Below are 27,806 nucleotides of genomic sequence, written 5' to 3'. Positions count from 1 at the left end.
AGCTGTTTGATTTTTTTAAAATTTTTATTACAAATAATTACAAACTCAAATTTGCATTTTATAGATATACATGTTTTTAGCTTTTACAACAAAATATGTCATATACAATGATGTTTTAATCATAACTCACAGTTTAAAACAACATATACAGTGTTCAATTTTACTGTACACTAAAACAATCTATGTTTCTTCAATGTTGTTTGAGGCAAAATCATTCAAAGACCAAATAGTGTAGAAAAATACTGTTTAAAAATGTAATAATAATGAAAATTACAATAAAACTAAGTCTATTTCATAAATAAAATATCAAAAATATCAATCATAACCAAATTCAAGGAAATCATCAACATACAATCAATTATCTATCTCAAAAGACTTTTAATGTTGTTATGCATTTTACATGCTCATTCCTGATAGAATTCCATTATTATTTTCTAAGAATAGTCAACCTATGTTATGAGACAAATCTACTTTTGTGAGAGTTATAACTCATCACTTATTTTTTAATAGCTTATTCACCTCAATAGACCATTTTTTTAGAGACAGACAGAAAGAGTATCTCTTGCAACAGGGTATATTGTATCAATTAATCATTTTATTGCACATAAAATTTATATACAAGATAAAGATAGTATTTTGCAGTTTGGCATCCCTGCTATGTTGTTGTCACCACTTTTGAAACTTCATTAATAATGTCATTCATATCTGCTTCTAAATTCAACAATAAGCCTGAAAAATAAATAAAATGATATCAATAAATGTACAGGTAAAACAATTCTTGTTTGCACCATTTTTTTTTCTTGTTTTTTTTTTTAGTTTATAAAAAATATCTGAAGCAAAACTAAATTATAGTCAATTGCAAAAGTAAAATTATGTGTTTTCGACCTTTTGTATACAGTTTTTGTCTATTTATTGTGAAATGTAGTCTTGGACAAGAAATATCTGGAGATTCAATTGTTTCACGGCACTTCTATTTTTGAAAGGAACTTTTATATCTTTCATATAAACATGAAATCAGAATGGTTCTTAACTCATCTCTTTCCATGTTTGACTATGTCAGTTTCATGGTATAATCTTGATTGTCAAAAAGGCAGTCCTTTTATCATAAAATACTGGGTACTGAAAATATTCTACAAAAATTAACATTTTTCCTTCAGATTCAATTTCTTGATCTGGAAGTAGCTTACTTCCAAGTTTAAAACCATTCAATGGAGGCTTAGCTATTAATCTTTAAAAACTTAAACCTCAGACTGTATCTTAAAGTGAACTGCAAAACTTAAGGTCTTTAGTTCAAAAAAATACTGGATGAACAACTAATGATTTACACCAATGAAAAACTTATGGTCCATTGGGATTGAATGAAATTTTTGAAACAACACAATGTGTAAACACTCTTATTTCAGCCTTTTTTTAACAATATTTCACTTCACTATTTACAGATTATATACATTATTTTTTTAGGCTTTAAAATTATCTATAATGGGAATTCTGATCTAGAAACATTATCAAGAATGACATCAAAAGTAAATAATTAGTTAAATTACCTGTATTTGTATTACTATCTGCAATAAAAGTTAGTACCACTGGACTTTTGTTTATCTGAACAACCTAAAATGAAACAAAATTAAATGAAAAAAATTTACAGAGTAAGAAACAGATATGAAGTCACCAAAACTTGTTTCATTTATGCAAAATTTATTTATCTAGATCTTTATACGGGTGTTTCAAGATATAATGTTTGACTTGTTATCAAATGGAAGGAAATATATATCACTAGAAACCTATGGGAAAATAACATTTAAACTATATAACAAATCATAACAAACACAGCAAAGAACAACATTTATTTTTTTAAATTTTGTCTTTTTTTTCACTCTCAAAAAAACCCATTTGAACTTTAAATTTTCAATAAAACTTTATTGAAATATGTTTAACAACTGAACTATAATCTTCCCAAGGAATTAATTCTTTTTATATCTAATATTAATTTTCATTTTGAAATCAAAACATAACATAAATTTCTTATTCTTTCAACATAAAATAACAGTTCCAGTTTCAATGTTTTTGCTGGAGGTAATTTTGGACATTCTAGTCAAAAGTGTTGATTACCTGATAGTTTTGATATAAACATATAAAACTTTTACTCTGCTGAAACCCAATTTTGTTGGCTTGTTCTATGGCTGTACCAAAAGTAGATAGAAAATTTGGACGTAAGGCTAGTTCTGGTACCTGTTCAGTTGAACCTGAAACAATCAAATTTTCTGTAAAACTTATATACTGCGATTTATTTATATTCGTTGGATACCAATTTTGGTGGATTTCGTTGAACCACGAAATTAAATGTCCAACGATTGATAAATTTTCTATAAGCTTGTATATAGATTTCAGCAAAACAACGAAATTAAATATCCACAAACATGCAAGTTTTCACTAATCCACGAAAATTGGTACCCACAATAATATATGAATCCATAGTATTTAAATAACATAAGCCATGTCCTTTTTATTTCATTCATCAATGAGACACAACTTTCTTGACCTTGGGTATGAATTTGCCCCTGACTGCACACTTGCACATTGACTATATCTCAATCTGGCAGTGTAAATTGATTTGATTTCCAATCTATTCTATGTTTCTTATAGTAGTTTCTCCCCAGAAATTCAAGAAACATTCTGGTAAACTTAAATTTTGAAATACCTTTTTTTTCTCAAGAATTTATAGCTTCACATCCCAGTGTTCTCCCCAGGCCATTAAAGGACCGCGGGCCCGAGATGTATAATTTTTTCCCGCGGTGGTATCGTTTTTACCGCGATGTATAATTTTTCTCCGCGGTGCTAAAATTTTCAATGAAAAAATCGTAAATCGGTAAAGTTTTAAACGACTTGTCAAATCTTTTCCGTGCGGTATAAAATTTGAGGTGAAATTTGACCAGTTCAATCCAGTTCAAACCGGTTCTACTTCAGTTGTAAAGATTGTTTACACCACGTGATCGACTTACCTTATGAAGTTAACCTTGTTGATTGGATTCAAACGATGTAATTAACACTTGTAACATGATTCTTTTGTGTTTTAATTAAGAGATCATAACTTTAAGATCACAGATAACTATTTTATGGTTTCGCTCACCACCCAAGCGCTGACCTGTGACAAGTCGGCAAACACTTTGTACACAAACAATGCCGATAGTTGTACACACGCTGGAACATTTTTGTACTAATTAAATTGTTGGCTTATTACTGATTATTGACAATTATAAATTTCTTAATTTTTAAGAAGCACGTGGTACAAGCTATCCTTGTCATAAATATACGATTTCGAAAGATGGAAATCATAAATCACGATGTCCGGGCCAAACGCAAAACGTCAGAAGATTGACAATAGTCTCACCCGTTGGTTGGGGAAACCCGACAGTATTACAATTACTACTAACCCATGCCCTTCTCCAAACTCAAAAACAAGACAATCTGGTATAGATTCAGAATGGCAGAAGACAAACCCATGGTTGATTATCACACAAGACAAGAAAGGTTATTATTAACATGAATTTGAAATCTATATTTATATCAAAATGATAAAAGGTTAAGGAAACGTATTTGAATATTTTTAGCCTCCTTGTTAATTTTATATCTCCTTATCACTAGATTCCTTTTATATAAAAATATAGCAAATTTTATAAAAGATATATAATCTTTTTAGATGAATATTGTGTAATGAAATAATAGTTTCTTATAGTGTAATTGAGACTTTTTAAAGCAATATTAAGATGTAATTGAGACTTTATAAAGCAATATCTAGATAAATATTTTTATATAAAATTGCTTTCTTTCAAATGATATTAAATGTGAATAATATATAGTAGCTTTGTTTAGTGCTGGTATTTATAATATCATATCTTGTGTCTACTTATGTTTATTTATTCTTAAAAGATATTAAAGTATACAAACTGTTTATTGATTTACTTCTTTTTTAAACCAAAGTTTTCTGACCCAAAGTCTACATAACACAGTACCACAGTAAACTCACTACATAACACAGTACCACAGTAAACACAATAACTTACAAGAAAAAAATACACGACGCAACGCGACACAAAATATTGAAAAATTCAGTTCGTCACGCGTCACCCTGGTGCTATCCAAAATTCCTGGGGAGAACACTGCATCCATTACAAAATCTCTTAAGAAAATCATTGCTAATCAAATCACATTCAACCAATGTAGCATAATATTAGCTTGATATTTAAAGTATGTGTAAAGAACACTATCACAATAGATTTTTGCTAGACAACAAGCATACAATTAAACTATAAAGAGACAACAGCATTCTTGTTATGGCAATGAACTTTGACAGTATACACAGGTAAATTGCACAGGTTTAGTGGTCACCTTTTCTTCAGTCCTTCTTATTGTTTAGCTTACTTACAGCTGATTACCTGATTATCAAATAAATTATTTTGTGACTAAAATATTAAACAGAAAACAATGTACTGCAAATCACAAAAGGGGAGACAATTCAATTTACTTAAATTAGACCCCAAAATAATATACACTTTATCTGTAACTTTTAACTAAAACATTGCAAAAAAGAAACTATATGATAAGTCCTTGGATTTTTATTGTTAGCTCCACTTTTTTTTTTACATATACCCTGTTTGGAGAATTTTAAGATATTATTACTCTTAATTGACAGGGGTTCTATTAAATTTATCAAGCCATTCAGAGTTATCTATCTTCTACTGTCAACGTAATTTGTTCCTACCTGAAGTAAAATAAGCCCACCCACGTTTATTAATAAAGGCAACACTTTACCAATTTCAAGTGGTAATTTACTCTTTTAACTTCTTTTATCAAACTATTTATAAAAACTGAACATTGTCAAAAAACTGTAAATTATAACCGATTGTCATATTAATGGTTGTGAATCATTAATCAACTTTCAATAATGATATCTATTAACTGAACTTCATCATGTAGTTTGGACTAAAATAACTATATGTTGTCGAGTGTCATTTAATATAGTGTGAACTAAACAGGTGCCTGTGGGGGAGGAAAAATAGTTTCTTTCACAAGGTCCTGATATAGTTATCTCAATGAAATATTATGCAAGATTGAATGAAATTCGTTAGATAAGTAAATAATCCATGATTGTTTTTGTCTTTTTCATGCATTCAAGAAATATATCAAAACTTCAACACATAACATTTATTATTTCTACAGATATATCTGTGGAAAATCTAAAATTGATATGTATCTGATAAATATTGATAAATATGAAAATTTATCTCTGGTGTAGGTAGAAATATCTCGTCTGTATTTGCCATTCATATAATGTACTATTACTTTTCAAACAAATGTCTATTTTAAAAAGATTAAAATCTTATATCTCTTTGTTCTGGTCTGTAGCAAGTTTCAAAAAAAATTCTACAACAAATGCAAAATTAGAAATAAAAAAAGTTAAAATAATCCTTGCAATTTTGGGAAATTTTTTAAGAAGTTTTTTTTTATTTCTTTCATTCATCAATGAATTTTACACTTTACCTTTTAAGAGTGGTACTCCATCTCTGTCTGTAACTGCTATTGCCAGTAAACCATCAACTCTAAAAAGACAAAATCAAATTAGTTTAGATACAGGTAGGTTTTTAATATCCTAATATCCTCAACCTCACTCAGGGACAGGTGAATCCCAAATTCTCACATCTACTTCCATATCATCATGATCATTTATTTAAGTAACTTGTTACTCTTATGCTAATCACCTATGAATAAAACTAAGAACTGGATTGACAGATTGGTGTTTAATACCACTTTCAGCAATATTTGCTATATTATGGATGTCAGTTTTTTATTGCTGGATAGCCTGATGAATACCAATAATCTGGACAGGAAAACTGAAAATCCTAGTCAAATATGACTGGAATTTATAGCACCTATCCATATGTGGGGTTAAAACTCAAAACCTCAGTCTCGGCAGTCTAGTGATACAGAAGATGAAGTTTGAGCACAAAGCAACATGGCCATCAAGCATCCCTATAGAAAACGTGTAATGAAGACATGCTAAAGAATGCTAAACAATGAGAGTTAGGTGACACTTAAACTAAAGGGGTCCTTCAAGAAATCAAACAAGATCAAAGCATTGTCTAATGCAGAGAATGTATTTTCAAATAATTTGCCATCAATAAATAGAAACATCAAGATCAAAATAACATATTACCAGATATTTCTGTCAATGGTAATAAAAAGAACCAAAGTCACACACAAAAATAGTACATTGTTTAAAGATTGCTGTAATAATTACATTTTTATTCTTCTGTCTTTACATCAAAGAAAAAATGATATAATCAATAAAGGAAAGAAGAATGGCATTTAAGTATCATTTAATAACTATGATTTAATGTTTCAAGAATGGGTTAATAATTAATTTTATCAGTACCAATTTTACTGCTACAGACACCAGTTGTACATTCCAACAATTCATGTCTGTTGAGTGATGCTCAAACTAATGTTTGAAAATACAAAATAAAATACAACTAGGATCACAAATAAAAGACAGAAAGGACCTAGTTTCAAACTAAGATTTCTTCATATCAGCAATACTAAGGAAGCCAGTAAAAAGTAGGCACAGCAAACCTATGGTCACTCCCATTGACAACTATTGGTGATCAAGAAATTTTCATTCGGGGGGCCCACTGACTCCCCAAGAAGTTCTGTTCTGAACTGTTCTGTGTAAACCAAGGTTCTGTTTTGAAGTACTTTGACCTCTTATTGTTAATTTTTACACATTGTGACTTGGATGGAAAGTTGCCTCATTGGCACTCATACCACATCTTATTTTTAAAACACCGAAAACATTTGATAGTCTTTAACATCCCAACAGCAATTGATGGCCTTTACCAGACCAAAGGCATTGGTTGCCTTTACCAGACCAAAGGCATTGATTGCCTTTACCAGACCAAAGGCATTGATTGCCTTTACCAGACCAAAATCGATTGATTAAAATTGAGAATGGAAATGGGGAATGTGCCAAAGAGACAACAGCAGAAGGTCACCAACAGGTCTTCAATGCAATGAGAAATTCTCGCACCCGGAGGCGTCCTTCAGCTGGCCCCTAAACAAATATAGACTGGTTCAGTGATAATGAACACCATACTAAACTCCAAATTGTACACAAGAAACTAAAAGTTAAAATGATACAAGACTAACAAAGGCCAGAGGCTCCTGACTTGGGACAGGCGCAAAAATGTGGCAGGGTTAAACATGTTTGTGAGATATCAACCCTCCCCTATACCTCTAGCCAATGCAGAAAATGATTGCCTTTACCAGACCAAAATCAAAGACTAAAATCATTTGATTTCTTTACCAGACCAAAATCATTTTATTGCCTTTACCAGACTTAAAGCATTTGATTGCCTTAACAGACCAAAATCATTTGATTGTCTTTACCAGACCAAAATGATTTGATTGCCTTTACCAGACCAAAAGCATTTGATTGCCTTTACTATCACAAAAGGCAAAAGCATTTGATTACCTTAAACAGACCAAAGTCATTTGATTGTCTTTACCAGACCAAAATCATTTGATTGCCTTTACCAGACCAAAATCATTTGATTGCCTTTACCAGACCAAAATCATTTGATTGCCTTTACCAGACCAAAATCATTTGATTGTCTTTACCAGACCAAAATCATTTGATTGCCTTTACCAGACCAAAATCATTTGATTGCCTTTACCAGACCAAAATCATTTGATTGTCTTTACCAGACCAAAATCATTTGATTGCCTTTACCAGACCAAAATCATTTGATTGCCTTTACCAGACCAAAATCATTTGATTGCCTTTACCAGACCAAAATCATTTGATTGCCTTTACCAGACCAAAATCATTTGATCGATTGCCTTTACCAGACCAAAATCATTTGATTGCCTTTACCAGACCAAAAGCATTTGATTGTCTTTACCAGACCAAAAGCATTTGATTGCCTTTACTATCACAAAAGGCAAAAGCATTTGATTGCCTTAAACAGACCAAAATCATTTGATTGCCTTAAACAGACCAAAATCATTTGATTGCCTTAAACAGACCAAAATCATTTGATTGCCTTAAACAGACCAAAATCATTTGATTGCCTAAACCAGATAACATCAGCATTTGATTGCTGTTGTCAAACCAATCTATGAAACCAACAAGACTCCAGTATATGATTTATAACATTGCCAAAACATAATTTATATATGAAGCCTGAAAGACATCAACTATATTCTGAAGTTTCATTTTTGAATAAAACTTAAGAAGAAAATCAAAATTGCATGAACTAAATTTTCTACTGCCAATCAGACAGTGCAAAAAAATCATTTTTAAGTATAGCCTTAACAAAATAGCCATCATACAATACAGCCTTGAAAATCCATCTATACCTTTTCTTAAATACCATGAAGCAGAAAATGGCATAGAGTTTGTTTGTTGAATGAATAATGCATTTACTTAGATGCAATCAGAGACATGAAATGTAAAAGTCAATAAACAGCTACCTTGGCCTAACAACTTGTTAGATAAGAAATTACAATTAAAGATCATATCATCCTTAATGAAACCAAAAAAATAAAAGTTTTTATTTCGCAAGCAGTAAACTAGTATGAATTATTTGGCAAAAAACTAGAGAAACTCATATAACCTTTGAAGAAAAACTAGGCATAATATCTCAACTCACAAAGTGAAAGTAAGCGATAAGAAATGTAACTTACGAATTGATCAGTTTCATCAAATAGTTCTTCACTTCCTGAAATTAAACATATATCTCTTTGATAAAAACTTGAATAAACAAACTTTCAACACTCAATATCTGACAATGAATTATGTATATAGATAAAAAGAACCATCTTAAAACCAGTTAGGCAATGCAAGATTTAATAAAAGATTTTTATCTAGAATATGCAAAGGGTTTTTTAGGTAATAAGTATTGAATTCATGCAGTGTGTTAAAAAACAAAAACATATGTAATGGTTTATGGATATTATACAATGTCATTGATGGATTGATGTTTGCTTTACATGGCATCAGCACAAAAAGGTTACACAGCTACTTTTGCATAGGTACTATTTCTGTACTAAAAATCTGTAGTACTGGAAATCCACTTTTAATATTCAGTACTATTTTGTTACTTTAAAATTATTGTAATATTTAGGTACCTGTATTTTACAGTACTTAATTTGTACTTGAAATTTAGGTACTACAGATTTTTGGTTACTACCGTTACATTTTCATCATTTTGACAGTTTTTCTATTTCAAATCTCTTAAAATTATGATTTTCAAACATGGAATATTGTATAATTTATGTACCAAAATATTTAGTTCAAATCAAGTACTGTAAAATACAAGTACCTAAATATTACAATAATTTTAAAGTAAAGAGATAGTACTAAACATTAAAAGTAAATTTCTAGTACTACATATTTTAGTACAGAAATAGTACCTATGCAAAAGCAGCTGTGTATACTGGTACAAGAGTGGTGCAACTATTTCCTGTTTTCCAAAAGTTTGAAATTTTACAAAGGGGAAGGGAATAATCAGGTTTGTTGCAGTATACATTTCCCCCATATAGCCCCTTATTTTATTAATTTTTGTATTTACATTGTGTCAAAGATCATTTTTATTCATTCAGTGTATGTTCATTTGTGTTAATGTGTCTTATGATTGAGTTTAAACTCATTTCAATTGATATTTAATAGTGTGTTTTTTTTATGTTGTGAAGTTACACCATTGTTTCAGATAAGGGTGTATGTTGGTACCTATAAAAACGTAAAATCCTGTTGCATTGAACATGTTGAATGGTTTTACACATGTCATTTTTTTGAGCACTGCATAGCTTGCTGTTTGGTGTGAGCCAAGCTCCGTGTTGAAGACTGTACTTTGACCTATAATGATTTACTTTTACAAATTGTGACTTGGATGAGAGAGATGTCTCATTGACACTCATACCACATCTAGGGACCAGAACTGGTATTGCTCTTGATTTCACCAGGTGACAGTTAACACACATTTTTATTTTATTGTTCTCAACAAAAATTGTACAAAGCAATTAAAATTATAACAGAAAGAAATTCATTTTCAATTAATTTTTACAAAAAAGGACTTAATTTGAATATTAATTTTATCATGGTTTTTTGTTTGTTAATTTAACTCTTGAACACGTTATAAAATGTTCTAAAATCTTGTATAACCAAGCGTTAACAATTTCATTTATTTTAAAAGCATTCCTTCTTAAAGCAGAGATTTACTAGCGAATCTTCAGGACAAAATATTTATGAAGACTTAATTCTTAGCTTCAAGTTTGTGGCATTATGTGACTGACATTCTAAAAGTGATATAATAAGGAGATTTTAACAACAGATTAAATTTTTCAGAAAATTTTTTAAGCAAATTTTAAAAAGAAGATGTATGATTGCCAATGAGACAATTCTTCACAGAGTCCAAATGACAGAGAAATTAACAACTATAGAGTACCGTGTGGCCTTCAACAATGAAAAAATTCCAAATCCACATAAATGGAAAGTTTTCTCCAAAACATTTATTTATCTAGCAAGGAGATTAATTCAAAATATTCTTCCTGCTTCAATTTAATACATGATCGTAACATTTGTTCTCTGTATAAATCTTCAAACTGTTCAGATTTTTGCAATTTTGTCACTATACTCAATTTACTCTTGTACATTCAATTTTTTAGCCAATTTTATTGAAAATTTTGCATGTTATGTGTAAGACAGTGTCAAAAGGTTATTTATATTATATATAAAATATCATGCATACTTTTTAAGTGTACAATAAGAACTCTCTTAATGTTTTTGAAAGGAATGAAAACTGGGCTTTCAGCAATGAATCTTATTTGTGTTTTATTCTCTCAAAAAATGTATTAAAAGTCAAAAGAGAAAAGTGTTATTTTCTTAAGCTACACACTTATATAAGTATCAAACTGCGCAATTCATTAACTAGACATAAGAAGAAATAAACGTTTGATGTAAACAAACAAATTAAAGAACGCCTACTGACTTGCACCATAGGTGCAATGAAACAACATCAGATTAGTCAGTTTGGATATGCCATGACAAGAACCACTATTTTATCATTTAAACAATATATCAAATGCAGAATTTCATTTTAGATAAGTTTGGATTCTTCCAATAAATTGGAAGACATTCAATGTACTTTTTACAGATTAATTGATACAAATTGCATTACTTAGCAAGATGCACAAGTAAATAATGATAAAACCTAATTGCATATAAAGATAAATAGTTTCAAAGTGATGTAAATTTCACTGAAACACAAATGTCTATTCTGCAGTAACTTAATGCACTTAAGACGCCAAATCACCCCGTTGAAGATACAGTTTTAGAATTGATAATATATCCTACACAAGAAGGTTATGATAAGACTATGCATAAAATATCAGAGTTGTTGAAGGAAAATGACAGTTTGGTGATTAATAAAATTAAGGAAAAAAACATTTTTGAGCAATTCTTTAAAATTTAGCATGGAATGCATCAAGAATGTAAGAATTTAAGAAAAATTAATAATTATGACAGTTGGATGAAGTAGAAATCTAGACTTGACAGACAATAATATACATTTATGTATAGACTGCATTACAATTACAATAAATGAAATAAATATCAAACTTTGGAGATCATCAATGAAAGTACATTTTGTACACCAATTTAGACTAGGTCAAATGTCAATATCCTTAATCTAGAGCAATTTGAAAGTCACAGATACTTGAGTATACTAGTAGGTAAATGTCTTCTGGTGAACTTTGAAAGTTCAAGGTCCTAAGGTGTAGGTTAAGTCTTTTAGAGTAATTTGAAAGATGCAGATACTTAATTCTAATTATTGGCCTTCCAGAGAAATTATAAATTTACAAATACCTATTAGGTAAAGGTAGTGGAAAATTGTGTTTGGTTATATAGGGAATCACTGAAGCGTGAAGGGAGCGGGCCCCCTCTTTGGTAGTCAGTGGGCTCCCACTTATGAACATTTCTGGATCCATCACTGTACTCATCTATAGGTTTTCTTCTTCTTGAGTATTTTATAAGCTGTTGATACTTGAGTAAAGGTATTCGTCTGAATAATTTCAAACTTGCATATAATTAGATATAGGTCTGAATAATTTCAAAGTTGCAGATACCATGGTAAAGATATTGGTTTGAATAATTTGGTAGTTGCTGATACTGGTCTTCCAGTGATGTTTTATTTTATATATATAGTTGCAGCATATTACTCACTGGCGTATCCAGACATTATCACAAGTGGGGGCCCACTGACTGCCTAAGAGGGGGCCTGCTCCAGTCATGCTTCAGTGATTCCCTATATAAGCAACCAAATTTTACCCCCCTCTAAATCCGCCTCTGTTACTGTGTGTTTATTTTTTTTACATTGGCTCTAGTACTTAGTTATAGGGGTAGAGTTGAGATCACACAAAACATGTTCAACCTGCTGCATTTTTGCACCTCTTCCAATTGGAATGACTGTAATTTGAAATATGCACATATGTGTGCATACCAGAGGCAGATTTAAGGGTAGAATCGCTAGTACCACTTAAGGAGCTACATCCATGTGTATGGATAATGTATAGACTTTTACAAGTCCAACTCTTAATGTTGCCTTGATTGCCCCTTCACTCAAAATTCTAGATCTGCAACTCCATACAAAGTATAGGTAGTATTGGTCTTCTACAGTAACTTGAAAGTTGTTAATACCATAATACAAAAGTATTCAAGTCAACTTGTTTTAAAGTGCATGTTAGGTGATTCAGTTTAAACAAATTACTTGTACTAATGAACTTGATTTATTAATTCTAAATTTTTCTTTGAATATGAAATAGAAATATGCAGACTGAGGCTCTAAATCAAAAGAGTTAACATCAAAACTCACTTGACAACATTCTCTCCTTTGCATGCAGCCAATCAATCAGCACTTAGCATCAAGAGTGATTTTAAAAAGAATCATCTTGTACATGTATAGATCATACATCAACATCTGTCAGAATACGGAACTAACTGCTAACTAATGCTGATTAATTTTTACATATGAATTAGAAGTTTAGTAAGTACTTTTTGTTCATGTTCTACACCAGCGTAGGTGAGAGGCAAGAAGGGCAAAACTTTGTTTTTGTGTTTTTGGCAACCAAAAACATTATAGAAAATCTAAAACAACAAGAATATATCCTAGTACATGGATGCCCCACTCAATCTATCATTTTCTATGTTAAGTTGACCATGAAAATGGGGTCAAAACTCTAATTTGGCATTAAAATTAGAAAGATCATATCATAGGAAACATGTGTACTATGTTTTAAGTCGATTGTACTTCAACTTCATCAAAAACTACCTTGACCAAATGTTTATCCTGAAACAGGACAGACAGAAGGAAGAACAGAAAGACGAACTGATGCACAGACAGATAATCATACTGCCCCTAGGCGAGGCCTTAAAAATATAAGAGGATTAACCGACTTTCTCTGAGACTATTAAGACTATAGAAAAGATTAATTTGCTTGTAACTACATGTATAAGAAGTTTGCCCTCCCCCTACTTTTCAGTAAGTCCACACCTACAAATGTACAAACTGTGTAACTTCTTAATGTTTAGATTTATTGCTAGCTTATGTCAGTTTAAATTCATACACTGTTTTATATAAAAACTTATGTCTGCATTTCCTTCTTTTTCAAAAAAAATTCAAACAGATTTCCAAAGATGTACTTTGAGCTATTGCTCTATAAGTCTATAAGTCTATAACAAAACCAACTCTGAAGGTTGTTGACTTCTATCCCATCAAACTAGAGATAAAGGAAACAAAAGATACAGTTAAGTCTGCCTCATATCTTGACTGACATCTAGAAATTGACAAAGAAAGTGGGTTGATCTGCTTACCCTTCTGGAGCATCTGAGATCACCCCCCACCCCCACCCCCACCCCTTTTGGTGGGGTTCATGTTGCTTAGTCTTTAGTTTTCTATGTTGTGTCTTTGAACTATCATTTGTCTCTTTGTCTTTTTGTTTTTTAGTAACGGCGGTGTTAGCTTATTTTTGATCTATTAGCTTGACTGTCCCTCTGGCATCTTTTGACCCTCTTCTAAAGACTAAGGAATTGACACTTCACACTATGTATATTTCAAAACCAGAAGAACCAAGGTGCTATATATATACTAACAGAATTTTAGTTTCTTGGAAAAATGTGTCATACATGTGTAATAGAGGGACAGATGAAAGCCAATGTACCCCATCAGGGGTTCAAATCAACATTTGGTTGAATGTGAAAAAAGTGAAAGGTCCACAACCAAAATCCCAGGTCCTACTTTTATAAGAAATATTACATAACTCATAAACTCATTTTGTTTCTCATAAAATGAACTTTCCAGCTTATAAACAGTTTTCAACCTCAAATATTGAAGTAGTGCTAACCAATATCAACACCATTTTTGCTATGGATTTCAAGAATAAATTCATAGTCACTGAGGGGATTCCATTTTTTGCAAAACTGTATGCAGTGTTGAAAAGAACCTTACATCTATTTAACTGATCAGGCTTACATTGCTGTTTGAGAATAAATTGTCCATGTTTCGTGCCTGACAAAATCTTAACCCTTGTTGTGCGGGGCCGTAATGTTACGGCCGTATCCAGACCTCCGTTATTTAGGCATCAATGGCGCTCCATACATTTGAAGGTCATCATAATGCCATTTAATTCGTAGTGTATGCAAGTTTCCTCAATCTGACCTACTGATTGTCATGTTTCTCACTTTTAATATTCATTTTGAGCTCAAATACGAACTTCAAAATTAGATATCGGACAAAATTGGTTTTTTGGGCTTACCTTCGAGGTCTGAAACATGGAGTTAAGAGGACTGAAACCTTGACAAATACTGTTTACCTAAAGGCCCAGACGACTGATTGTGTTTATTATCAAAATACGCCTAGGAAACGACTACTTCAGGTTGCAAATCCAGTTAGAGTTCAAAATCGAAAAAAATCGGAAATTTTGTGAATTTTGGTGCAAATGACCTTCTTTACACTGATGAACCCAGATCAGTTTCACTCCGACCTAACAACTGTTGTGATAAAAGTGTTCACTGGGGTCCACTCTACATAAAAACTACAGATGGATGCATCTATTACATGTATTAGCATCCCTTGGACTTACAGGTCGAGAAAAAGAACAAAAAAAACGTCAAAATAGACGCTTTTTGCACCTGAGGACCAACTTTGGGGCAAATTCCCGCCTTAGTACCCCACCCTGCGATCCCCTATCTTAGATTTATTGTTATCAGTATGTATCAGCATCAGGGTACAGCTCATTTGCATATCATTTGCATATTTTTGCAAATACTCGAAATCTAGACAATTTCTGATAACAATTAAGCATGGTAAGGCTTAAGACTTAAAATTTGGGTCACTCTCATGGATCCACTGCTTTAAACCAGATAAATGCTGGGGTGTCAATTTTTGTATTATTATTGGGTCTATTTTATGATTTTGTGTAACCCTTCAATCAAGTGCACTTTCTTTATAAATCTTAAAGAATGAAAACTTTTGGCAGTATGTACACGACATTAGACTAGTCAATTCATCAAAATATAGTTGATCTAACAGGGCTTAAATTATTATATCACTCCCTTTTTTTTAAAATCTTCTTTTAGTCTATAACATGCATAGTGAGATCTTCATTTCTATTTCTTTTGTTTTGTTCACGTAAATGACCATGATGACGTTCATCATCTTCAGGCTTTTGCTTGAAACATTTTATTATCTCAATTTCAATCATAGTATGGTTTTGAAATTAAGATACTGATGGTTAAAAAGGACGGCAAAGTTTAGTTTTATTTTCTTTTAATCGAAGGTCCGTCTGGCATAGTTAGTAACCGAAACAATAGTCCAATTGCAACAGTGGAAGGTCGTAGACCCCTGGCAATGCATGAAAACAGAATTCAATAATAATATACTTATCAGGAAGCACATTTTCTGATTCTTTTGACAACTTTATCAACCATGATAACATGGATAAGGACAGAAAAAAAATAAATCTTTATTTGGGAATTCCTTGACACTTGAACTAGTGACATCATACAACAATCACCTTTCTTTTCTGGCTTCAGATTTTTACAGGAACCTTTGTGATATCCAGTAATGGCTAATGGGGGACAAATAGGGATATTGTTGTAGACTTGGAGATATAAAGGTAACCTAACTAGTTGAGTAAGGGAAGATCTTCTTTGGCTCAATTGGTTAGAGCGCTGCCTTCAGATCCTAAGATCGAGGGTTCGAATAGCACTTCTACAAAATGTACCATCCAACAATTGTAAAGCGAACATCTGCTACTAAGGTACAATAATGTACAAACAGTGTACATGTAAAAAAAATATTGCCTGGTAGTTCCATGTAAGATATGGTCATGAGGTGTTACTAGGTTATAGAATGACCGTTACATGTCTATGTGACATGCAGGGAACTAGCCAGAGGGTTTCTGAGAAGAAGTCTTTGGGTTGTACAGTAGTAAACTTGTAAGTTGCTTGGATGAATGGTACGCAGACCACAAAAAGAAAAGGGGGAAGTGTGTTGTAGACCTGGAGACATAAAGGTAGGCTTACTAGTTGAGGAAGGGAAGCTCTTCTTTAACTCAATTGGTAAGGGGGCTGCCTGTAGATCCTGAGATTGAAGGTTCGAATATTGCTGCTACCAACCATGGATTTTCACAACAATAAGGGAAGATGTATGGACAATAATTTAAAGGACTTGGCTAATGTCACAAAGAAAACTTTCTGTGGATGCACTAGTTTTCGACATAATGCATCCAGACAGAAGGTTTCATGTCTAGGATGCATGTGCACCTTAAAAAATCCTAAATCTTGTAAATATTTAAAGTTCAAGTTCAGTGTTAGAACTGAAAACTTGTATCCAAGGCTTGTAAGATATCAAGCGATTTTAGATTCTAAGTACTTTATCTGCGTGCTATATATGGAATAATTGCTTACCAAATGAACAGTTGAAAGTTTTTAGATTTTAAAGATAACGAGGATAGTGTTTGAACAGTAAATGCTAATGCGAGGGCAGGAGTGCTATATATGTAGAATTGTTAAGCCTATGTGATATGGAGATATAAATAGTGAACCGGCTATGAACGACTGTGTAAAATATATAGGTAACCTCGTTTACATGGTGATGGATTAGTTCGCATGCTGTATATATGTTACTGTTGTACATTATAATAACTACGTATACTGATTTTATGAGTGCCCCGTGTGTAAGGGATAGGGTGCAAATAAGGCTGCAAATAAGAATTACGCTATAAAAGCGAAGCTCCTGCTATAGGAGGAAGATAAAGACTAGGTAACAAGTAACAGGTAACAGGTTGTATTCATAATCGGATAACAAACACCAGATTATAGATTAAAAAAACAACATACACTATTAAACCTCGGGAGCTCATCATGTAGTACCCATCTAAGTAGACTAGTTCCAGTATAATTTGGAAGATAAAGGAACTTCATCTGAAAAGACCCTCCCATTTTTTCAAGTTGAAGTTTTCGCTATGCGGCAAAACGAGGCCATTTAGGGTATGAAATCTTTTTCACAGTTGAACTCACGATCCTGATTTCTTTTAAAATTCAATATACAATGTGTCTGATAGTAGAGAATAAACTAAAAAATAAAATAAAATCTTACGTCTGTCATGATGTACACTGTTTCTGTTTTCACAGTGAAGAGCTTTTAATGGTAAATCTTAAAACTTCAAAATCACTTTAAAAAGTATAGCACAGCAACGGACAAATATATTTTCCAAAATGTTGTCATGCAGCTTTCTTTTGTTATTTTGTTTCCATTTTATTATAACTTATTTTGATTGTAAGCATTTGTGAATTTTCCATGATGAAATTTAGCCAAAAGATAAGAAAAGCAAAATTTAACAGTGGCGGATCCATACCGACATTTAGTTAGGAGGCACAGTGCCCAATAACTGCCATAAAAGGGGACCCACTACACTAATGCTTCAGTGATTCACTGTATAACCAACCACATTTTTACCATGCAAGGGGGAGGAGAGGGCATAGCCGCCTGGATCTGCATTTTTTTTTTTAATGAAAAATACTGGATTGCAAAAGTGGGCTATGCATTAATTGTTTTATATATTCGCCCGTTTCTAACCAATGACAAAGTGAAAAATTCAAGTGTTGGACTTTAAAACAATAATCGAGAAAATTTAATCTCAGGACTTCTGCGTGTTTTGCGCCCCAAAACTATGGACATGTCCACTTTACTAAGTTGTGAAACTGCCTATTCTAGAGGTGGCGTGAATCAGATGTGGATACTTAAAAATTTCAAAGATCTTTTAGAATACACACAATATAACTCTCTTTCATCTTGTAATAGTATTAAAACATTAGATTTTTATACACTTTATACAAGTATTCCTCATTCCAAACTAAAAGACAAATTGAAAGAGTTGATATTGCTTTGTTTCATAAAAAAGAATGGCCAACGAAGATACAAGTATCTTGTCTTAGAAAGGGATAAATCCTACTTTGTAAAGGATCACTCTGATTCAAACAAAAAATCTCTGAAACTGACATTATCAAGATGCTTGATTTCTTGATTGACAATATATTTGTTACGTTCGGAGGATGTGATTTTCAACAAACTATCGGCATTCCAATGGGAACGAATTGTGCCCCCTTCTTGTCGACTTTTTTCTTTATTATTATGAGGCTGAATTCATACAGGAACTTCTTAGGAAGAAAGACAAATATCCTTTAACTCTACTTTCCGCTATAAAGATGATGTTCTTTCACTAAAAGCAAAATTTGGTGACTATGCTGAACGCATCTATCAATTGAACTAGAGATAAAAGATACAACAGATACAGTTAAGTCGGCCTCATATCTTGACTTACATCTAGAAATTGACAATAAGGGTCGATTGAAAACAAAACTTTACGAAAAAAGAAATTTCAGCTTTCCAATTGTGAACTTTCCATTTCTATGTAGCAACATTCCAGAAGCGCCTGCATACGGTTTATATATCTCCCAATTGATACGATATTCCCGTGCTTGCATTTCCTATCATGATTTTCTTGATAGAGGGTTGTTGCTCACAAGGAAGCTAATAAATCAAGAGTTTCAAATAGTGAAGTTGAAATCATCACTTCGTAAATTTTACGGACGCCATCACGAGTTGGTTGTCCGTTATGGAATAACCGTTTCACAAATGATATCGGATATGTTCCTTACGTCATAACTACAATCCCCTCCCCTTTCATGATTGTGACCTACCGAATTAGACTATTTACCGGATTTGTTATCTCATAAGCAACACGACGGGTGCCACATGTGGAGCAGAATCTTCTTACTCTTCCGGGGCACCTGAGACCACCCCTAGTTTTTGGTGGGGTTCGTGATGTTTATTCTTTAGTTTTCTATATTGTGTCATGTGTACTATTGTTTGTCTGTTTGTCCTTTTCCTTTTTAGTCATGGCGTTGTCAGTTTATTTTAGATTTATGAGTTTGACTGTCCCTCTGGTATCTATCGTCCCTCTAGGTGATCTTTTAAACAGTTTGATAAACCGACGGTGCATTTGCACTTTTTATTTATAAAAAAAATACATGAAAACAGAATTATCATTTTCATTCACGACAAATTTAGCAGTGTTTGAGTTGGGAACAATAAGGTTCGAGGTAGACCTATGTTTCAGAATTTAACGAATGCAACATTCGAATGTAGCAAACAATATCCCAATTCAATTCACGAAAAGCTCAGCCATTAGTGCACAGGTATTTATGTTAGATTTCTGTAACCTAGTACAGATGGTGGACAAAAGTGAGTTTCCAATCAAAAATATTTCAACTTAAATCGATATTTTTCAAAAAATGTATTACCAAGTACTTTTTATGAGCATTTTTTTTATAAAATGAATACCGTAAGATGTAGAAATGTGTGAATTTTTTATTGTATATTTGGCCATGATTTTCGTGAGGTTCGTTTTCATTTTCTGATGGTTGAAACACAAATTTGTACGATTTTAATTTGGTTAGAAACCGAAGCAAAACAAACCTTTCCAGAAATATGTTTTTCTTTTTTGTTCACCTTGTTCAGAAAATTAAAATGAGCCTGAAAAATATCATTGCGAAATTAACAATAAAAACTTTAAACATTTCTGCATACTGTGGTATTTCTTTAATATAAATCGGTCATCATTGGTAGTTACATGTACTTGGTAATATTTAATATTATATTTTACTTTACCACCCCGTTAATGTATCTTTTATGTTTTTGTGTCTTTGAAGAGTATTTTTGAACAGCATCCGCCAATTACATTTACTCAGTATAAGTGATATCAAATCTTATATTTATAAACCGCAAATATTCTTTTGTTTAAGTGAAAATGTTACTTTTTTTTAACTGAGCGCAAACGTCCTTAAAATTGAAGCGCAAATGCCCATAAAATATTATCAATGTTGTATCAAAAACACAAACGTCCGTGTCGGCAAAATAAGTTGCTACTGATCAAAGAAAATTAATTTTTATATCTAATTAATTTTCTAGGTAAACTACATTGAATTTATGTATATTGAAATTTTATATACCATGCGCGCGCAAACAACACAAATGACATGCATTTTCTGATCCCTCTATCACGGAACATGTTTTCAACCGGGCTGATATATAAAAAGGGAGTTGGGTAACCCCATGAAAATTATATATCAAAAGAAAGGAAATAATACCTTAAAAACATCTGATTTTTATAGAAAAATCGTAGGATTGGTTTAAACTGCAGAAAAACTAAAGCTTGAAATTTCTTATTTTTGGTTTAAATTTGACGTTATGTCTATGTACTTTATGTTGTTTCCTTACCATTTTCAAATGTCTGGAACTCGGAAATTAGATCGGTGACCAACTGAAATTTTTCGATTTTTCATTATCTTTTGATGATAAGTTATACATGTATATAATTTCTTTTGAAAATCGATGAACAAGCCATTTACTTACCTATAACCTGAATATGATAACAAGGATATTATTTGATTAAAATAAAAGCTTAGGTTTGTCCATTAAAACACGATATAAATATTTGCGTCTCAGTATATGATCTTCAAAGATACACACATTTTAATGTACCAAATAGTAAATGATAGCCTCTTTCCAAAAATGAGTTTGAAGCAAACAAATATAACCGTGCTACGACTATTTTTAGTCAGTTATTCAGTGCCATATTTGGTAGTTATCATTTTCTTTTTGCAGATGTGTAGTCAGGTAACAACCTTGAAATTGACAGCTCTTTTCTAGTGTAGTACCAGCCAGTGCCGCATTAAACTGAACGATAGATATGTAAATAGAAACTTTCTGTTACACTTTTGAACCATCAACATGCATATTTACGCATGCATTTGAATTTCTTGAACACGTTTTTTCATCGAATTGATCCTGGATAATATTGGTCCACACTATAAAAACATATAAATGATAAACACGTTTCTATATTGCCATATAAGGGAAAAATGAATCTTATTCTTGCAAAGATACAACTTAATACAATAATAAATTATCACATAACCATAGATAATGATATCATCCTTAGAGGTCACCAGTTGAAAACTGCATGTGGATCGGGAATGAAAATTCCATGATAGCGTCTTTTAACTTTATGCATTTCATAAAAGTAAAACTATAAATGGATATCTGGAACTATTATATTAACTAGTACAATATTCCCAGTTGATACATATTCCAAAACGAACAAAAACTGCCATATGTCTCATTTACACCTGTTCCGTGACTGCGTTATTCTCCAGTACTTCGATACTGGTATTTTTCAAATGATATAATTTTGTCTAAATTATACAATTATATGAATTTGCTAAAGATAAAGTTCGATTCATATTGGACATGTTCGTGTACTCATACATCCGCTGCAGCCCTAAAATTAGGGGTTTGAGAGTTATTGATAAATGTAACACCAGAAAAGCGACTAATTTTCTTTTTTAAATACCTCAAACCTTAAATTGGTCTTATGCATTTTTAGCTATTCGGTTTCGACACTTTTGGTTTTCGTGCGCTGTGTGCTCATCTGCGAAAAAAGCTAGCTTCAAATAGTACTGTTTTTGTATTTTAATCGTACTACTTTCAATGTCTTGTAAAAGAAGTAGGAATCAAATAGCTTCAGGTAATCACACATACAAAAACATATCATTTGACAAAGATGAGATTTTGGCGAATCATAAGTCCTTCATGGCCTCAATGAACGTTACACTGAGCATCAAATCGGAGGACTTACCTTGTTTGTATTGGATTTACCTGACTCAACATCTGCAAAGGAATTATCCATTAGATTGACAATAAAAAACTGTTCGTAGTGAAGGGGTTCTTTAGAAATATTGCGAAACTGTTAACTCACATTGTGGTACTAACCATATTTGTATATTAAAAGAAGGAACAAGTGATCAGTTTCTTATTTACAACATATTTCTTAAATTTGGAGATTGAATTTTCAACAGATTGCCGGCATTCCTATGGGAACGGACAGTGACTCTCTTTACCGACCTGTTCTTATTTTCACATGAGTCCGAGTTCCTTCAGACATTTGACAAAAACAAGATGATCAAAGCAGCCAGATCAATTAATTTCACATACAGATGATGTTATTTCTATTTGCCATCAATTTTGTTTTCTGAGTTTCCAGAACTAAAAATTAACGAAACAACAGACACGACTCCTTCCGCCTCATTTTTGGACTTTTACTTCGAATTGGACATACGCAATAATCTTGGTACTAGATTCAATGACAAACGAAACGATTTTAATTTTGAAATTATAAATTTACCCTACCTTAGCAGCAATACAACAACTTAACCTGCATTATGGGATATATATTTTCCAACTCATGATTCGGTATCCAAGAGCTTGCAGCTGCTACTCCGACTTTATAAAACGTCATCATATCTGAACAGAAAGTCGATAACCAGGGTTATGTCAAAGCGGCGTGGGACGTTTGCGCTTTTTGATAGGACATTTGCGCTTATTTTTATGGACACTTGCGCTTCAAATCATAGGAAATTTGCGCTTTTTAAAAAAGGACATTTGCGCTTTTAACAAAGGACATTTGCGCTTTTGCAATATTTGATTTATTTTTCTTTAATCCGGGCTTTGGACTGGCATGTGTGACCTGGCAGAGTTTAAGTAATATTTTTTTAAGTTTAAAGTTGACAGGGGTGCCTATTCATCAATATTACGAATCTTAATGTAATTCACATACTGTTTCTCTTCAAAAAGAGAAAAATAGCAGGAGGATTCGAAACTGTCCACTTTAGTGGGAAGGGAAGAATTCTAGACCATTTCTCGTACTAATGACAAATATAAGTTAAATTTATTAAAATAATAATAACTTCTCATCAAAATTACAGGTAGACGACTGTAGGTAAAAAAACGCAAATGTCCGGTCAATTTAATAAAGGTGAATCAAAATTTAAAGCGCAAATGTCCTATCGTTTTACAGGTAAAAAAGCGCAAACGTCCTGTGCCCTGTCAAAGAACGTCTCGTCCTTATTAAAAAAAAAAGAGGCTCATCGGAGGATATCAAGACTGCCTTGTTGATAAATATTCCATATCAACTTCACAAATCATATACGATGGTCTTAAAGTATAGATGTTAAATTTCTTGCTTTAGTGTTTCCATTTGTCTTTGTATATTATTAACCTTAATTGTTTATTCCATTTTTGACATGACTCGGTATCTATACACCCTGCCATAGTTTTATGGTGCTATGGTCATTTTTTGGTGTTCTTGTCTTTTATGTTTGCTTTTAAACTTTGTCTATATGCATTTTTTGATTTTCTTTGTTGAAATATATTTATATGCTGGTATAGTGATTAAGAATATAACACTGTTGACTGCTGTCCCCCAATGCTTGACAATTTTACTTATTATTTCCGTTTGTTTTGCTCACACATTGTTGTCAATATAATACAATTTTATGCGACTTTCATACAAATGAGAGGTTTAGTTAGCTTTTAATACAGTTATAATACACCATTCTCTAAATGAGGAAATGGTTGTACCAAGATAGGAATATAACAGTTATTTTCCATTGATTTCGTTTGACGTGTTTGAGTTTTTGATTTTGCCATTTGATGAACGACTTTCCGTTTTGAATTTTTCTTGGAGTTCCGTAATTTTTCAATTCTGGTTATTTCAACGATTTAAATATCAGATTTCAAGTCTTTGGTTTACAGCATATACCCGATGCACTAATAAATATTAACTTATTCAAGTTATTATAGTATACACATATATATCATACTAGAACACACCCGTGATATCGCGGGTCCGTGACTGAATTAAAGTATATAACTATGCGCAAGCCTTATCTTAGTATTAGTACTGTCATCTGATAAAGTCATGCCGATTATAAGATACACAATTTTCTCTGCTTTCAAATCTTTCTGTTTGAACCCGTCGAACTGGAACTTATCAATTATTGGTAATATTAATTATTTGGAAAACAAAAGGTCCTGGAATGGAGTATTTTTTAATCAACAGCATTGTCCTATATTAGTTATAAATAAAGTTGAATTCTTTGATTCGCTGTTTTACGTCATGCCCGCTTACAAATTGAAACTTATTTTTAGTCCAGATTTTTAGTATTCGTATTATTATCTTAGAAAGTCTTACGGATTAAAATACTACAATAGGTAACAATTTGACAATTTAGTAGTGTCAACCCTGTGATTATGACCCGTGTATATAGCATATTAATCCTGAATACACCGTTTGGTGGTGCGCCTGTCAGATGCGGAACGTACAGATAAGGTAACAGGTAACAGGTGATTATACTATTGGTATCGGTATCGGACTCGACCCGGAACTTCCTAATTATTGGCAATATTAGTTACGTGGAAAACAAAAGGGCCTGGAGTGGTGTAATTTTTAATATACACCTTTGTACTATATTAGTTGTATATAAAGTTGAATTCTTTGATTCGTCGTTTTTACGTGATGACGGCTGACAAATTGGACCTCGTAATTTTAGTATTATAGATTAGAAGTTTTTACAGGTTAATATATTATCTCATTAACTGTACGGTATTAAACGTATTCGCATTTGTTACTGTTGCAGCATTGAGAGATAGAAAGCTAGGGATCCCTGATGCACACTTCCATACCCCTCAAACCCTATTTTTCTCCTCTTACTTCCAATTCCCATTCCTTGACTCCCATCCGTTCATTCTTCACAATAGTATGCAAATTTGTATCTTTAACAAATTTGAAAAGTTTCGATATGTAGTTTCCTATAAGAGGAAGTTTGGAAATTGTCCAATCAGGGTCTAATTATTATTCTTGCAAAATTTAGTTACATGGATTCCTAAGATGATGCAGTGAAAGTTTACACACGACGCTAGATGCAAACTCATATATAAAATATATATTTTCTCTAAAAACGTGTTAGTTTAAAAAAGGAAAAACAAATATCTTAACAATATTTATAGCATACATGAGGTTAATAGATGACAAGAAAAACATTTTAATAAGCACCTCAAAACTTCTAAATTGTTGAAAAATACAATTATTTTCTAATAATGAATGTTTTGTTACCTATAATTGACCAACCAATTATCTCTATTAGTAAAAGGTGTATGTTGTGTAGGTGGGCTCTTCCACTTCTTTTCATTTAACAATTTTGATGATTTATTTACTCACTAATTAGCGAAAGGTTGAAGTATCTGCGGTTTGAACCGACATAGGGAGGGTTATTTCTTCAAGGATTTCATTGACCTGTAAACCACATCTTCTTTAATACTACATCTTCCAATTAACGTCTACACTAAGTGATCTATGATGTAAACTCTGATATTTTTTCAACTATCATAGCAGTTTGACGTAGGGATAAGTTCTGGACGAAATGTATTATATTTAGTTTAAACATATTTATTCATAGTGGATTGGGAAACAAGTTATAGATACTTATATCAAGCCCTTTCCACTTTGCGGGTGCGAGTGCTGCCTTGTAGTGGCATTGCTCTTTTTCGAAATCTACAAGGGTGTCTTTTACGTGAAAGAGACATTGCGCTCTCTTAACAAGGGTCAGCCATTTGTCGTCCCTTTCCGACGGATTTTCATCGTTTCTCTAGACCATACTCGCAAATGATGCCCAGTCCCTGAATTTTTCTCCCCGGAACGGTGATCGAACCAGGAATATTGTGTTAGTAGTCCGATGCGCTAATCACTGTACACTAAACATATCATATTTTGAAGTATACTGATCACAAATCATCATTGTTAGAGAAACTGTTTAAAAGTAAAACAATCTTGGTATTGATGATAAACTATTGTTATTCTCATTATGAGTATTTTTGTTATTGCGTGTTGTATATCATATAAAAATAAGGAAGATGTGGTATGATTGTCAATGAGACAATTTTCCACCAGAGACCAAAATACGTAAAAGCTTATTTCTGAAATTAAATACAATTTGACAATTTTCATTCATTTTATGGCCAAACGCCATGAGATTTCTAATTACTCTCAGTATGCTCATAAAATTATGGAAAATGTCGTTATCACAATATTTTGGACAGTTAATATGAATGAATTTCTACGTACCAGACACAATTAGCAAACATAAACATTTTACATAATTTCAACTAATATAAATTGCTTTCAATCAGATCTCTGGAGATTTATTTCTGTATTTTTTTTTAGTCCGATGTCTAGAAAATGTAATAAAACGTTTTTCTCTACACACGTCATTAAGAAAGTCAAGGTCCAATAATGTCAAGGGCAAAGTTAAGTTTTACATATTGAATTATTAAAAAATTAACGATCAATTATCAAATTTTCGATACTTTTAAGTATTGTTTCAGTAAAAATGAAAATTACTAAAACAAATAAGGGGAAAATAAAAGGATGTGGTATATACGTCATAGAGACGACAAACCGATTATAGGAACAAACTCAATAGAGACATATGACTTTGCTATCAATAGACCCAACACATCAGTCAAATGTGATTGTTTTACTGAATAAAGAGTGAATCTTTTACTTATGTTCAAAGACCATTTGCTCATAATAAAGTAATGAAAATAACCTCCCTGCCAATAAAGAATATACCCTCTTCTTTTGTGATTATTGCTATATATGTAAGAAGATGATTTTGTAAAATGCAGGTTAATTACCTTAAAGCCGTTCTGTAGGTCAAAGATCATAAGCTCATAGATAACAAAGTAAGGTTGATATTTTGTCGGAATTCATATAATCGAAATCTATTTTGTGAAGATACAAGTAAATTGAAAAAAAACACACACAAATAAAATAAAAGCCAATAAAAAGCCAGCAATGTAAAAACACAGGAATATAATTAGAATGTTTAATACAAAAATACGATACAGGAAAATACTATCATTTACAACCATTTAGTCCTAATAATAACATACTTATTCGTTGATCACATATATTAATTGATTGCTGTTTGTTTACGCCCAGTGGCAAACATTTCATACATATACAGAATTTCAATGTAAGACCTGCAAAGTGACAAGACCGAGATCAAGGGCTCATTGGTTGAAAATATGAACCAGAATTAGAAAATAAAAAGTGCAGACATTTCGCCTTACGACATTCACACTCCAACTATGTACCATTGACAAAGAATCGTTGCAAGAATTGTATTCCTACTGGAAACACGTCATTAGGTAATCCAAAAACGATAATCGGTGTAGCAAAAAAAGGTATGCACTGAAATATCAATTAATTGATAAGAAATTAGTTTCATAATC

General features: G+C 32.1%; 1 protein-coding gene across 3 annotated transcripts; it reads right to left on the bottom strand.

The window, feature by feature from the left end:
• Window positions 1-5: 5 nt before the first annotated feature.
• Window positions 6-27,686, bottom strand: LOC143044920 (ragulator complex protein LAMTOR3-like). Of its 3 annotated transcripts, none has more exons than XM_076217174.1 (6): window positions 27,669-27,686; window positions 8,740-8,774; window positions 5,539-5,597; window positions 2,110-2,243; window positions 1,545-1,608; window positions 6-729 (listed from the first exon to the last, which is right to left on the bottom strand). In XM_076217174.1, exons 1-6 carry the CDS (start codon window positions 27,669-27,671, stop codon window positions 656-658), a joined length of 369 nt encoding a protein of 122 aa, XP_076073289.1. In that variant the 5' UTR covers window positions 27,672-27,686; the 3' UTR covers window positions 6-655. The 3 variants fall into 3 exon arrangements, with proteins under 3 accessions (XP_076073289.1, XP_076073288.1, XP_076073287.1); XM_076217173.1 differs by lacking the exon at window positions 27,669-27,686 and adding an exon at window positions 17,709-17,771; XM_076217172.1 differs by lacking the exon at window positions 27,669-27,686 and adding an exon at window positions 17,450-17,595.
• Between the last annotated feature and the right edge of the window lie 120 nt (window positions 27,687-27,806).

The sequence above is a fragment of the Mytilus galloprovincialis genome, chromosome 9 (genome assembly GCF_965363235.1).
Source record: "Mytilus galloprovincialis chromosome 9, xbMytGall1.hap1.1, whole genome shotgun sequence".
Lineage (NCBI taxonomy): Eukaryota > Metazoa > Mollusca > Bivalvia > Mytilida > Mytilidae > Mytilus > Mytilus galloprovincialis.
Note: the sequence above shows the minus strand (reverse complement) of the source record. Positions and strands in the feature narration are given on the sequence as shown.

Bases quoted from the DNA above. Each gene is read 5' to 3' on its own strand.
- LOC143044920 (XM_076217172.1), bottom strand. From the start codon at position 17,551: ATGGGAGGGTCTTTTCAGATGAAGTTCCTTTATCTTCCAAATTATACT. The intron at 2,244-5,538 runs GTAAAGTGTAAA...TGATTGTTTCAG, and splicing joins TGGAGTACCACTCTTAAAAG to GTTCAACTGAACAGGTACCA. The intron at 730-1,544 runs GTAATTTAACTA...TTTATTTTTCAG, and splicing joins AGATAGTAATACAAATACAG to GCTTATTGTTGAATTTAGAA.